This window comes from Balaenoptera physalus, assembly GCF_965194825.1.
Source record: "Balaenoptera physalus genome assembly, chromosome: X".
Classification (NCBI taxonomy): domain Eukaryota; kingdom Metazoa; phylum Chordata; class Mammalia; order Artiodactyla; family Balaenopteridae; genus Balaenoptera; species Balaenoptera physalus.
This window is the reverse complement of record NC_138903.1, coordinates 43036255-43051322: the sequence shown is the minus strand read 5'-3', so window position 1 is coordinate 43051322 and position 15068 is coordinate 43036255. Positions and strand designations below refer to the sequence as shown.

Here is a 15068-nt window from a genome sequence, read left to right as displayed (position 1 = left end):
CCAACAACTGAAGAATTCAGTCTTTTCAGGTGCACAAGGAGCATTTATCCAAATAGAACCCATGTTGGGGACTTCCCTGGTGGTGCAGTGGTTAAGAATCTGCCTGCCAGTGCAGGGGACACAGGTTCGAGCCCTGGTCTGCGAAGATCCCACATGCCGCGGAGCAACTAAGCCCGTGTGCCACAACTACTGAGCCTGTGCTCTAGAGCCCGCGAGCCACACAACTACTGAAGCCTGCACACCTACAGCCCATGCTCCGCAACAAGAGAAACCACCGCAATGAGAAGCCTGCGCACCGCAACGAAGAGTAGCCCCCACTCGCCACAACCAGAGAAACCTGTGTGCAGCAATGAAGACCGAACACAGCCATAAATAAATAAATAAATAAATAAATAAATAAATAAATAAATAAATAAATAAATAAATTTATTAAAAATAAAGAACCCATGTTGGTCCATAAAGAAAGTCTCAACAAATTTCAAAGGATGAAGTTCTACAGTGTATATTCTCTGACCACAGTGGAATTAAACTACATGCCTATAACAGATAACTAGAAAATCCTCAGATGTTTGAAAATAAGTCACGCACTTGTAAATAACCCCTCCTTCATTCCTCTTTCAATTGCTATCCCCTGACTCATGGGTAACCACTATCTGATTTTCACCATCATAGATCATTTTTGCTTCTTCTTGAATGTCATGTAAATGGAATCATACGTTATTATTCTTTGGGTTTGGCTTTTTTTCATTCATCATGATGTTTTTGAGACTCATTCTTGTTATTTTATATATCAGTAGTTTGTTTTCTTTCCATTACTGTGATTCTATTGTATAAATATATCACAATTGTTTATCCATTCTACTGCTGCTGGATGTTTCCATTTTGGCTATTACAAATAATACTTCCATGAATATTCTTGTTTATATCTTGGTGAACATATGTGTTCATTTCTGTTGGATATTTACCTAGGAGTGGGATTGCTGGGTCCTAGGTTAGGGGTATGCTCCTCAATAGTAGATTGAGTTACAATGTTTTCCAAAGAGGCTGTACCATTGTACTCTCACCATATACGAGAGTTCCAGTTGTTTCACATCCTCACCAACATTGGGTTTTTGGTCTTAATTTTAGCCATTCTGTTGGTATATAGTGGTATCTCATTGTGGTTTAAATTTGTATGTCCCTGATAACTAATGATTTTGAGCACCTTTAAATATGTCAGTTGGCCATTTATATATCATCTTTTGTGAAGTGTCTGTTCAAATCTTTTTCTATAGGATTGTTTATATTTATCTTACTGGGGGCTTCTCTGGTGGCACAGTGGTTAAGAATCTGCCTGCCAATGCAGGGAACACGGGTTTGAGCCCTGGTCCAGGAAAATCCCACATGCTGTGGAGCAACTAAGCCCGTGTGCCACAACTACTGAGCCTGCCCTCTAGAGCCCTCGAGCCACAACTACTGAGCCCACCTGCCACAACTACTGAAGCCCGCACTCCTAGAACCCGTGCTCCCCAACAAGAGAAGCCACCGCAATGAGACGCCTGCGCACCACAACGAAGAGCAGCCCCCACTCGCCGCAACTAGAGAAAGCCCGCATGGAGCAACGAAGACCCAACGCAGCCAAAACTAAATAAGTAAAATAAATGAATTTATAAAAATATATATGTATTTATCTTACTGATTTGTAGGTGTTCTTTATAGTTTCTATAGTATAAAAGTCCTTTGTTAGATACAGGTATTGCAAATATCTCAGAGAAGGCATCTTTGAAATGATTAAACAGTAGCTTTTCTCTTAAGAATATTCCCTTCTTAAAAAATATTATTTTAATTTTGGGACTTACCTGGTGGGCCAGTGGGTAAGACTCCATGCTCCCAATGCAGGGGTCCCGGGTTCAATCCTTGGTCGGGGAACTAGATCCTGTATGCCTTAATTAAGAGCCCTCATGCCACAACTAAGAAGTCCTCATGCTGCAACTAAGAAGTCAGCATGCTGCAACGAAGAAGTCCGCAGGCTGCAACGAAGATCCCGCGTGCTGCAACTAAGACCTGGTGCAGCATAAATAAATAAATAAATAAATAAATAAATAAATAAATAAATAAATAATTTTAATTTTTATCAAACTGATTGAATAGAAGTATGTAATTACAGGGATTGGTGTCATTCGAAGATGTGTCTGTGGACTTCACCCAGGAGGAGTGGAATCATCTGGACCCTACTCAGAGAACCTTGTACAAAGATGTGATGCTAGAGAACTATAGCCATTTGGTCTCTGTGGGTGAGTACAGCTTCCTTGAGTAATTCATAGTGTACCCAATAGAACAACTTTCCATCTCTGAAGTGTAGTAATACTTTGACCTCAAGTTCCAGGAACTAAAGATTCTTATTTTTATTTTTATTTTTTTTTATTGACATATAGTTGATTTACAATGTTGTGTTAGTTTCTGGTGTACAGCAAAGTGATTAAGTTTTATATATATATATATATATATATATATATATATATATATATATTCTTTTTCATATTCTTTCCCATCATTTTTTTTTTCTTAAATTTTTTGGCCGTGCCGCGCGGCATATGGGATCTTAGTTCCCTGACCAGGGATTGAACCTGCATCCCCTGCAGTGGAAGCGTGGAGTCTTAAACATTGGACCACCAGGGAAGTCCCTCCATTATGATTTATTACAGTATATTGAATATAGTTCCCTGTGCTATACAGTAGGTCCTTGTTGTTTATCTATTTTATATATAGTAATTTGTATCTGCTAATCCCAAACTCCTAATTTATCCCTCCCCCACTCCCTTTCCCCTTTGGTAACCATAAGATTCTTAAAAAAAATTTTTTTTATTGAAATATAGTTGATTTACAATATTGTATTTGTTTCAGGTGTATAGCAAAGTGATTCAGTTATATATATACATATATCTTTTTGAGATTGTTTTCCATTATAGGTTATTATAAGATATTGAATATAGTTCCCTGTGTTATACAGTAAGTCCTTGTTGCTTATCTATTTTATGTATGGTAGTTTGTATCTATTAATCCCATACTCCTAATTTATCCCTCCTCCCCCTCTCTTTCCCCTTTGGTAACCATAAGTTTGTTTTCTATGTCTGTGAGTCTATTTCTGAGGAACTAAAGATTCTTAATCGCTCTTAGACTGAACAAGGTGTTTGTATTTTCACCTCTCATGTGAAAGTTATGCTTATTAAAATGTACCTTCCTAATTACTTTGAGGCCCTGAAGCCCACACAGATGTGCCCAAGTCTTGTATCATTTCCCATTACAGGGTATCCTGTTACTGAACTAGATATGATTACCTCTTTGGAGAAGAGAGGACTTTGGATCATAGAGAGAGAAATCCCAAGTTCGAGTTGTACAGGTAAATAAGAAATGAATAGGTGGGAGACGATGAGGGTAAGACTCCAGTGTGTCAGTGAGTGCCAGAAATCTCTTAAAGCTCAGAAATATCTTCCTAAAGCATATGAACTTTTTTTTCTAACTCCAAATTGTTAGTTTTGTGAGTTACTGTCTCATGGTAATCTTGGAATGAGATGGAGAGGAACTAGACTATAATCTAGCCTTGTCCTTCTGCTTCTTCTCTTGGTCACCTCAGTTGTTTTCAGCCTTCCTGAAAGGCTCTTTCCATCCTATTTTGAGTCCCCTCCCTCCAAATCCTAGATCTGATACCATTTCAAAAAATCATTTTTTCCTACTCAGTGGCTACCTAAACCCATTTTCACTTTCTCTCCTCAATTTTAAGGTACTTTTCTTAAACAATCAAAGTCACTTATATTTATTGTTACTCTCCTGTTCCAATATCTATTAGAGCAATTTGAGCTTCTTTCCCCTTAAGCTCAGCATATAGGAGAGACATGTGCTTCGAATTACTTTCTGACTGGTATCTAGTCAAAAGAAAATAAAAGTCAACCCTACAAAGGTCTGCTTCTGACAAAAGGTGTATTCAGGGCTTCCCTGGTGGTGCAGTGGTTGAGAATCTGCCTGCCAATGCAGGGGACACGGGTTCGAGCCCTGGTCTGGGAAGATCCCACATGCCGTGGAGCAACTAGGCCCGTGAGCCACAACTACTGAGCCTGCGCGTCTGGAGCCTGTGCTCCAAACAAGAGAGGCCACGATAGTGAGAGGCCTGCGCACTGCGATGAAGAGTGGCCCCCACTCACCACAACTAGAGAAAGCCCTCGCACAGAAACGAAGACCCAACACGGCCAAAAATAAATAAATAAATAAATAAATAAATAAGTAAAATTAAAAAAAAAAAGGTGTATTCACACGGTATGGTTTATTATTCTTCTTTCTAGAAGTCTGGAAAGTTGACCAGCTGGAGAGGTACCAGAAAAACCAAAACAGACACCTGAGGCAAGCTACAGCCATTAATGAGAAAAATTTGACTAAGGAGAGAGGTCATGAATATAATGGATTTGTAAACCCACTTCCTCAGAGCACAGGGGTGGTTTCTTCATTACACACTCCGTGTATATATGACTCAGAAAAGTTTTCAAGATAATTCGGGTTTACTCAGTCATAATAGAGGCTTTGCAGCTCAGAATGTTATGAATGTAATGTATGTGGAAAATTATTAATTCATGGCAGGCTTAAGAAAAATAATGGAATGAAATCCCATGACCATAATGTGGGTGGGAAAGGTCATAAGCATAACCCATTCTTTGTTCAGCATAATATAACTCAAGCTGGAGAGAAAATCTGTTAATTTCCTGAGTGTAGAAAAACTTTCAGCAAGAATTCACTCCTATTGCTCATCAGATCACTCATGTAGGAGAAAAACCCTACGGATGCACAGAATACAGAAAAGCCTTCAACAAGAAGGCACGCTTCAGTGTACATCAGAAGTACAACGCACAAAAGAGAGAAACCCTTTGAATGTAATGAATGTGGCAAATCCTTCAGAGAGAAATCAGCACTGCATATACATCAGAGAACGCACACAGGTGAAAAACCATATACATGCAACGAATGTGGCAAAGCCTTCCAAGAAAAGACAAAGCTCATTATACGTCAGAGAACTCACACAGAAGAGAAATCCTGTGAATGTAATGAATGTGGGAGAACCTTCAATCAAAAGGTACATATCAGAGAACACACACAGGAGAGAAACCCTATGAATGTAATGAATGTGGCAAATCCTTCAGAGAGAAATCAAAATCACGTAGACATCAAAGAACTCATACAGGAGATAAACCTTTTGTGTGTTCAGACTGTGGAGGAGCCTTCACCCTTAAGCTGAATCTCAGTGCTCATCAAAGAATTCATACAGTAGAAAAGAACCTATGGATGTACTGTATGTGGGGAAGTCTTCTCCCTGAAGTACTATCTTATGTTACATCGGAGAGCTCATACAGGAGAAAAATTTGAGAAATCCTATGAATGCAAAGAATATGACAAAGTTTTCTTCCAGTAGTCATATCTCATTATTCATCTGAGAGTTCACACAGGGGAGAAACCCTATGAGTGTAATGTATGTGAGAAAGCTTTCTCCCTGAAATCATATCTTGTTATACATCAAAGAACTCACACATGAGAGAAAACCTATAAATGTGATAAGTGTAGTAGAGCCTTCAGAGAGAAGTCAAAACTCACTCTACATCGAAGAACCCACATAGGTGAGAAACCCTATGGCTTTCCTGAATATAAGAAAAACCTTCCAGAAGTTAAAGTTCATCATGGATTAAAGAACTCAGAGAAAAGAGAAACTTTGCAAAAGAACTGAAAATGGAAAATCCTTCATAAAAATGTGAAAGGAAAAGAAAAAGGTGAGGTGAAAGGATCATGCCTTAGCTAAGGTGGTCAGGGAAGGTCTTTCTAAAAATAAGGAGCCAGCCATACTGGGGGTAAGAACATTCCAGGCATAAGGAATAGCAAGAGCCAAGATCCTGGTGCAAAATACTTGGCCTCTGTAGTTGTTATCATGGGTGTATAGTGAATGACCATTATACATCAGAGAGGTTGTTCAAGACTGCAGTCCTTTGAAGCCTTGAATATATGAGAGCCAAACCTCATGGTAAATCTGGGCACAGGTATCAAGAGAAACCCAATTTAATTGATTTCAATAAACATAGTCCCATGGGAATGATATTAAGGGAAATAGTCCAGATTTAATATCAAACTCTCATAGAAAAAAACCTAATACAGTCTATTATGAAGAACAGCTGCTTTGACATCTCTCATAATGGGGAATAAGTGCTACCTACGGAAAAAAGAGTTTATCAAATGATATAAAATTAGAGATTTAAAGATAACCACTAAAGGAATAACAATGATAAATATACTATAAATATTGTAAATTATTAGAAAGGATGCATAATCGGAACAATGTAAAGGAAACACTAGGGCATCAAATCCAGTTTTCAGAAGTAGCAACAGTTGATAATGCCAATATTCTTGCCCCAACCTATTCTACGTTCAAGATTTTGGCTTCTTCTTCTTCTTCTTTTTTTTTTTAAACAATCACTTTTGTTATTTATTTATGGCTGTGTTGGGTCTTCGTTTCTGTGCGAGGGCTTTCTCCAGTTGCGGCAAGCGGGGGCCACCCTTCATCGCGGTGCGCGGGCCTCTCATTATCGCGGCCTCTCTTGTTGCGGAGCACAGGCTCCAGACGCGCAGGCTCAGTAATTGTGGCTCACGGGCCCAGTTGCTCCGGGCATGTGGGATCTTCCCAGACCAGGGCTCGAACCCGTGTCCCCTGCATTAGCAGGCAGACTCTCAACCACTGCACCACCAGGGAAGCCTCCTGGCTTCTTCTTTGTGTGGACCTTCCCCCTGTCTGAGCTAGATCATGCAGTCTTCCCAGAAATACTATGAGCTACCTGATAGGCTTTTAGGAGATCTGCTTTTTACTTAAATTCACCAGAGTTTATTTATGCTGCTTTTGATAAATAACTATCTCATTCAGAAATTGGTATCCAGAGTGATGGTACCTTTTATGGACCCCAGGGAAATGTGAGATTTGGTTATCTAGGCTGGTTGGGGCTGAAGGCAGGGGAAATCCAGGTGGCATTAAAGAAGGGGGCTCTGGCATTCCTTGGCATGCAGTGGCAGATAACTGCTTTAATGATCATCTGTGCTTATCTGGATGAAGTCAACACTGAAAACAAGGCTTTGGGTAGTTGAATATCCACCCCAACCAAAGAGTACAAAGGACGTGAGGGACTGCTTCCTCACGGGGGTGGCTGCTTCCAATGGGGCTGGTCGGCACAAAGAGAAAGAATGGCAAGTTCAAATTCCTAAATTCTCTGCTCAAGACATAGACTGAAACCCGGGGATTCTGTAAAAATAATTATTACCTTGTGCAGCCATTGAATTCCTGGCCTAAATTTCCAGTTTGTCATTTGAAACTTTGGTTACAGATCATGAAAGAAGGAGTTGGGGGCTGAGAGTTAGAATGGTAATAATGTGGGAGGATGTGGGAGAATGTGAATACTTTAAAATCCTAATTCCCACTGAGCTTTCTCTGTAAGCTGAAACCAATTCCATTTTCCCCTGAAGAGACTGTGTCTACCTTAATTAAAGACCCTGTAGTTACTTCAACAGAGAGTGATACTTTTTAAGGGAAGCCAATTTTCATACCTCCCCACACCACCCTTCTATTTCCAGACCTAGAATTGTCTTGTGTACTAAACACTTTATGTGCTTTACAAACATTAATTCATTTAATTCTCTCAGCAACCCATGAGATAGTTACTACCACTATCATCCTCATTTTGCAGATGAGGAAACTGAGGCACAAAGAAATTAAGTGCCTCACCCAAGGCAACTTGGGGACAGTAAGTGGTAGAGATTGTTTCTGAACCCAGGAGAACCTATGCTCTTAATCACTACATTATCCTCCACCCCCACCCTGAGTGATCTCGTGTCCCCTGATTAGAGCTTTGAATATATGGAGGGAGAGATTGAATAGGGGTACCTTCAGGCATTGGAAAAATGAAGAGAGTCAGACATCAGGGGTCTCTTGCATTGTTTATATATATCATCCTTTGTTAAATCCACAAAAGAAAGAACAGAAAGGAAAATGAAATCTCTATCTCTGGGAAGCTGAGTCATGAATGAATTTCTGTTGTGTAAGGTTTTGCATACATATGACACCCCTTGAGCCATTCAGATAAATCATGGCCAGAACAGTGCTGGTTCCAAGAATCCCTGGGAAATGAAGGGAGAGACGGAGGATGAAGTGGACAGGCTGATGGGGTGGCAGTGCCACTATCCCGGCTGCCCAGAGTCCAAGCCATCCCCATGAAACTTACCAGGTATTCATACCATTTTGTGAGGACGCTATCTGCTTGGCACACATGATGTCATCCAGAATATGGCGGTTGAACAGTTCTAGGAGGAAGAGAGGGATATAGTAATCTGGTGTATTGGAGACAGGGTGACAGTGTATGAAGGGACAAGGGGTTCTGGGTTTCTTGGGGCCTGAATAACTTCAACCACTATATTGCCTGATTCTAGATGACCTTGATTCACTTATTAGCTGGCTATGAATTACATCAACTGCCATGTTGACTGGTTCTGTACAACCTTAACTCATTGACTGATCCTGAGTGATCTTGACTGTCACGTTTGCTAGTTATGAGTAACCTCAACCACCATGTTGGCTGGTCCTGGACAACCTCAGACTCCATGTTGGCCAGTTCCAGATGACTTCAACTGTCATTTTGTATGGTTATGAATGATCTCAACTGCAATGGCTGTTGGCTGGCTGGGAAGCCACTCAACTGCAAGGTTGGTCAGTCCTGGGAACTTCAAACACTATGTTGTCAGGTCCTGGATAACATCAACATCCACTTTTACTAGTTACAAGAGACCTCAGTCTCTATGTTGGCTAGTTCTGTTCAACTTCAGCTACCATGGTGCCTGGTCCTAGATGACATCAACTGCTATGGTGGCTAGACGAGGATGACCTTATCTGCCATTCTGACTAATGATCTCAACCACTATGTTGACTAGTCCTGGATAGCCTCAGCCTTCAAGCTGCCAAGTCCTGGGTGATCTATTCTGTCACTGTGGCAGGACTTGGACAACTTCAACCTCCACTTGGGCTGGTCCCAAATAACCACAGTCTCCATTTTGGCCTATCTTGGACAACCTCAAACACCATTTTGGCCAACCCTGAACAACTTGTACTGCTATTCAATTTTGTCCTCAACAATACCACACTCTTGTCTGGAAAATTCTTTCCTTTCTGCACAGAGGTACCTTGTTTCTGTTCCTACAGACAGATATCTGCTTCTTCCTTCAGGGCCTGGACAACCCCAACCCCAAATCAGGACAGTTTCCCCCTCCATTCCACTTGGAGCTAAGTGTATTGTTTCCTGAGTCCTAGAAAATGGCAGCCTCCATTCTAGGTGAGGTTTGGGAGCTCTGAGTCCTCCTGACCTAGACAACATCTCCGTGCAATCTGGGTAAGGATACAGGCTGGTGTCTGTAACAGCCCAGGCAACTCTGCTCCTTTCCCTATCATTTTTCTGCTTGTTGCTCAAGGCTATGGCTTAGACAGTCTTGCCCTCTGCGTGTTGGGGAGTGGGGCCAGGCAGGGCTTCAAGGTGTCCTCAATGCTGCCTTACCATGACACTCCATGTGACAGAGGTTCTGGGTAGGTGTAACACCATTGTCACACCACCAGGCGGAGTTCAGCTGGAAAATGCCATATGAACTGCTGCCATCAGGATTGTGGTCCACGAAGGAGGTGTCAAAGCCACTTTCATAGTGCGCCATGCACAGCCCTGGGGCAGGGAGGGGGGAGGTAGCAGATGGGCATGGGTCTTGGGAATAGGGGAGAGGGTAGGATGAGGGAGTGGGGCAGGGATGGTTTTCATCTTAGTTGTTGGGGGTGAATATCTTGGTTTGGGGTTGATGTTGGTGATTCTGGTGAGATACCAGTAATGGTGGTGGTGATGGTATTCGTGGTGATAACAGCAGTGATGACATTGATGGTAGTGATGGCGGTGTTAGTAGAGATGAGGGTAAATGGTTGTGAAGGCAATGATGATGAAACTAGAGTTAGTTAAAATACTCATCATAGTCAGAGAGTGACTGAGAGGATCATTCCCTAGCCTGGGAGGTAACAAATGGCAAAGGGGAAGGGCCTGGGTCTGAGTGTGGTGGGCGGCCCGTGGCATGGGTGGGACTTGGGGTGACGAGTCTCACAGTCTCCAATGGTGTAGCCCTTGAAGCCGTTGAGGCCCGCCTCCTCCAGCTTCATTGCCAGGTCGCAGCGTTCGAAGATCTTGGCATCCACAGTGGCAGGCATCAGTATGGCCAGGGTCACCACCATAGTGTCCCAGGCCTGCATTATGACACCCACAAGCCCTCCTAACTGACCCATTGCTTCAGACTCACCCTCCAGTGCTCAGAACTAAGGATATGCTGGAATTTTGGGCTCTGTGAAGATCTAAGTGACAGATTCTGGAACAGAGAAGCCAAAGGGTTGGGCATCTCACCATCTTCCCCTGTGCTAGCTCTGTTAAAAACACAAAGAAAAAGAAAGATACTGATGTATACACAGAGGTGGAAGGAGACAAGGACAGGGAGAAACCCAGAGATATCAGAAAGGGATGCAGGGAGAGAGGGGCTGGGGACACAAAAAGGACAGACAGGACCCAGGTAGTAGACCTCACACTCAGCCCACATTCCCCTACGTTCCTTAACACTGTCCCACTCTACTCCCATTAATCATGCTCTACCACTTGGTTACCTCCATTTCCACTCATTCTGCCCCTCATCACCTCCATTTCCCCCACTCTGCTGAGTAGTCAGCTCTGGTCACTACACCATGCCTACTACCACCTCGGATTCCTCATGCTTTATAAAATATGACCACTGTGCTCTCCCCTTTGCTCCACATTACTTCTATTTACTCATTCTCAGCACCTCCTTCACCTCTCTTCACTTAGTGTGCTCTGTTCCACCCTCATTTACTGGAATCTGCCCCATGTTACACCCATTTAATCAGACTCTGCCCCACCTTACATATTACACATTACATATTACATATACATGTTCACTCTACTGCTTTTTCACCCCCGTTCTCATTCTACATTTTATTCCCTCGTCCACTTACACTGCCTCTTATCCACCTATATTCACTCACACTGGGCCTCGTGTTACTGCAATTCCCTAACCCTCTACTTACTCTTACCCAAGCTCTCTCACATCCTATTCCTTCTTCACCTCCATTCACTCCCAGACTCTCTTTTCCTACTTTCACCTTCACTGCCTGACACCGCATCAAATGACTCCCATACGCTCTCACGTGGCCCATCCTTCACCTTTGTTCATTGACTCTGGGCCTCATTCCCTCCCTCATTCACTCTATTTCTGCCCCTTCTTCACTTCTATTCTCTCAAGCGCTCCTCCCATATTACCTGCATTTCCTGAAATTGTATTACTCCCAAACACTAGCCCAAGTTATCCACACATACTCACTCTACACTTGGTCACCTCCATTCTTTCTCAATCTTCACTGCCTCCCATTATCTCATTCATTTAAAGTCACTCCCGATGTAACCCCTGTTTCCACTCATCAATCTTGTTCTGCTCCCGATTCATGTTGAGTTGCTCCCACTCTGCCTCGCGGTACCCTCGTTCAGTCACACTCTGCCTCGGATTTACCACTTTTTGCTCACATCGGGCTCCATTTCCCCCACTTTACTCACCTTGGGCCATGTGACCTTCATCCCCTCTCCCTTTGCCTCACAATACCCAATTCCTCACCTGCTTCTGCTCTTTACTTCCATCCCCTCTCACTCTGCCCAACATTACCTCCATCCACGCACATGCTTTGGCTCATTCACCTGGGCTGATTCCCACTGGGATCTCTGCACATTACTGGAACGCTGCCCCGCATTACCTGCCCCATCTAATCCCAGTCTGCCTCTCATTCACCACTGGTCGTTCTCCTCCCTCGTAGTATCCCCACTCAAACAAACTTGACCCGATTCACTTATTCACATTCTACCATGTATTCATTTCTGTTTCCTCTTATTCTGCCCCTTGTGCCCCCCATTCTTCCCTCTGTGCCTCACATGACTTCCATTCACTGCTACTTTCTCCCTAAATTCACCTCTCCTTACTCATACTGTGCCCCATAAACCATCATTCATTTACACTTCAATCCTTAGTACTCATATCGACTTGCACTCTCATGCTTTATCAACCCCATTCACATTCACCACCTTTCACAGCGTCCCATTCACTCACAGTCCACTCCCTCTTTCACTTTTTGCCACTTAGACGGTGCCTCATTTTCCCATCACTTACTCAGTCTCATCCATAATCTTAAATTGATTCAAAATTGAATGCGTAGTCATTCCCTCACTCTGCCCCACACTACCCACATTCACTCCACTCCACTGCTCATTCACCTCCCTGCCATCCCCCTTTGTCTCTCCTTGCCCCCATTCATTCCCAATTTGTCCTTCATTCACCCTTATTCACCCCCCCCCCGCCCCCACTGGGCCCACATGTCTCTGTTTAGTGACACATCTGCCAGGACAGAAAAGTCTGATGTATTGTTCAGGATTCAGTTTGGCTGCACATACCAATACCACCCTAAATACCAATGGCTTCAAGAGGATGGAAGGGGATTCCTCTCTTGGAGGCAGGGCTAGAGTGGCAGCTCCAAGCTCACCAGAGAGCTGGCTGCTCCTATGCTGTAGCTCTGCCAAACTCACCTGCTACCTATGGTCCAAAATGATTGCTTACAATTAGCAACACTCCACAGTTTTGAGAAAATGTATCTTAAGAGCAGTTGTAATGACTCACCAGCGAGGTGGGGGTGGCCTTTGGGTTGGAGTGTCACATCGTGCAGATTCTGTGGTGGGACCAGCTACCTGTCAGCTTTCCACACCCCTTCACCTAGCTACCTGCTGCTTAGGCCACTGAATGAGTTTGTACCTGTAGGGATGGATGGTAGAGGATGCCCAGGACAGAGAGTGGGCATCCTAGCTCCACAGCAGAAAATCTGGTTTCACGTAGCTTGTGGATATGCACTGTGAACCCTGGGACAGTTTCTGCAGGGCTGTATCACTGGCTCAGAATATTTTTGGAGCTGGAACTCACTGTACACCAACACCCACCAACCCTATAGGATTTCCCCCTACACACAGGGGTGTGTGTATATATATGTGTGTACAAGGTGGCGGAGAAGTTATGTTTACAGGATGGAAGAAGCCAGACTGACAGGGGCCCTAAAGGTCCAGCCCCTCCTATTTTCCACCTCCTAATGCATTAAGAGAGTTGACAAGTTTTGTACCCAGAAGGCAGAGATCCTTAAGAGAGCAAGAGACCTGAGTTACTTCCCTGCTTTCTCTCTTTGCTTTGTCTGCTAGGAAGCTCCATCTATATTCCTGGCCCCCCCCCAAAAAAAAAATTCCTTGCCTAGTTTTAATGGTTCTGGAATGAGGACCCTCAGATATTTTCTGGAAGTTCTGTGGAATACTGAATAAACAAAAGAAGAGTGTTATTGGGTAGAAGTTAAGGATCCGATCTTGGGAAACTGTGTGACTTTGGGCAAGTTACTTAGTCTCTCTGGGACTCAGTTTCCTCACCTAACAAGACGGGTGGGACCACAGGATTGTTCACAGAAAGTGGGGACTATCTGAGGCAGGTCATGTCATGTGCTTCACACAGTGCCTGGCACACAGGAGATACTGAGCTAGGTCTCAGCCTCCATTATCACTTGCTGGGCCTGTTGGCAGGAGCCTCCTTATTGTTCTTCCTGTTTTCGCCCTTGCCCTCTGCAATCTGTCATTCACAAAGCAGCCTGCAGGTCATCTTTTTATTTTTTTCTTCTTATTAAAAAAAGTTCTATACATACACACATCTAATTTTATTTTAATCATCATCATCACTTACACAGCACTTGCTGTGTTCCAGGCATTGTTCTAAACCATTTACAATTATCAGCTCATTTGTCACCACAGCCCTAACGAGGTAGGTGCTGTCATTATCCCCCATTTTATAGATGAGGAAATTTAGCACAGAGGAGTTGAGTCCTGACCTAGATTACACGGCTGGTAGGTGGGAGTTTGCAACCAGGCTGTCTCCATAATGTTTGTTTGTTTGGTTGGTTCTGTTTTCTCTCCTGCTGTATTCCCAATATCTAGAACACTACCTGGCATACGGGAGGTGCTTAAGCAAATTCCTGTGGAGCTCATGTCCTAGCGGTTCAAGACAGGCAATAAACAAGAGTCTAGTATACGTGTATTTTTAAAGTTAATATATAATGCTAGATTGCTTCAGACTGGTGTTTTAAAAATCTGATCCCCCTTAAGGGCATCCCATTATGTCAGAATGAGACATGAGCTCTGTCCCTGGCAGAGGAGGCCCTACAGCATCTGGCACCCACTCACTTCTCCCTTGCCCACACCTTCTATATTCCCAACACACTGACACTGTTTCTGTTCCTCCAACGTGCCAAACCAGGTCCTACTTCAGGGCCTTTGTAACAGCCGCGCCCTCCACCACGAAGCTCTTTGCTTCAAATATTTGTGTGGCCGGCTCCTTTTGATCAGCGTTAACTGTCACCCCCGACAAAAGGAGATCGTCCCTGCCCATCCTGAGACAACAACATTGTCAGCCACTACTTAACACATCCCCTTCATCCCGGTGCGTGTGTGTACTAGGTGGCCATTTATTTATTCTTCAGCTTCTTGTTTGTCTGCACACCGTCCTTCAAACGCTAGACTGTACACTCCCAGCCTTAGCCACTGGATGGAGCCAGTGACCTCTCCCTACCTCCTAGCCTTTGTGCATGCTGAGCAATTCTGCCATGCATCCCGACTTCCTATTCAATTACACCTGCAAACCCGATACTGCCCTCCAGGCTCAAGACATGAAATTCCCGCCTGCTAGCATTCTCCTTAATTGGGCCCTTCCCCTCCCTCCATAAGGAAACCGATCTTTGGAGTCTTAGGAATGACGGCCTCCGCAGATCAACGTAAGCACCTGTTCTACACTGCCACCCTCGAAGGGAAAAGACGCAGTGGGCGCGGCCATCGTTTCAGAGCAGTGACGTCACCGGAGCGGCCATCTCCCCT

At 43.7% G+C, this 15068-nt stretch overlaps 1 protein-coding gene across 1 annotated transcript; it reads right to left on the bottom strand.

The window, feature by feature from the left end:
- Window positions 1–4278: 4278 nt before the first annotated feature.
- On the bottom strand, window positions 4279–10401 carry LOC309652633 (sperm acrosome-associated protein 5-like). Its single transcript, XM_082446714.1, has 4 exons — window positions 10177–10401; window positions 9594–9752; window positions 8274–8352; window positions 4279–8169 (listed from the first exon to the last, which is right to left on the bottom strand). The coding sequence occupies exons 1-4, from the start codon at window positions 10352–10354 to the stop codon at window positions 8070–8072; spliced, it is 516 nt and encodes a 171-aa protein (XP_082302840.1). The 5' UTR covers window positions 10355–10401; the 3' UTR covers window positions 4279–8069.
- Between the last annotated feature and the right edge of the window lie 4667 nt (window positions 10402–15068).

Bases quoted from the DNA above. Each gene is read 5' to 3' on its own strand.
- LOC309652633 (XM_082446714.1), bottom strand. From the start codon at position 10,354: ATGGGTCAGTTAGGAGGGCTTGTGGGTGTCATAATGCAGGCCTGGGAC. The intron at 9,753-10,176 runs GTGAGACTCGTC...TCCCTGCCCCAG, and splicing joins GGGCTACACCATTGGAGACT to GGCTGTGCATGGCGCACTAT. The intron at 8,353-9,593 runs GTAAGGCAGCAT...TCTTCCTCCTAG, and splicing joins CTGTCACATGGAGTGTCATG to AACTGTTCAACCGCCATATT.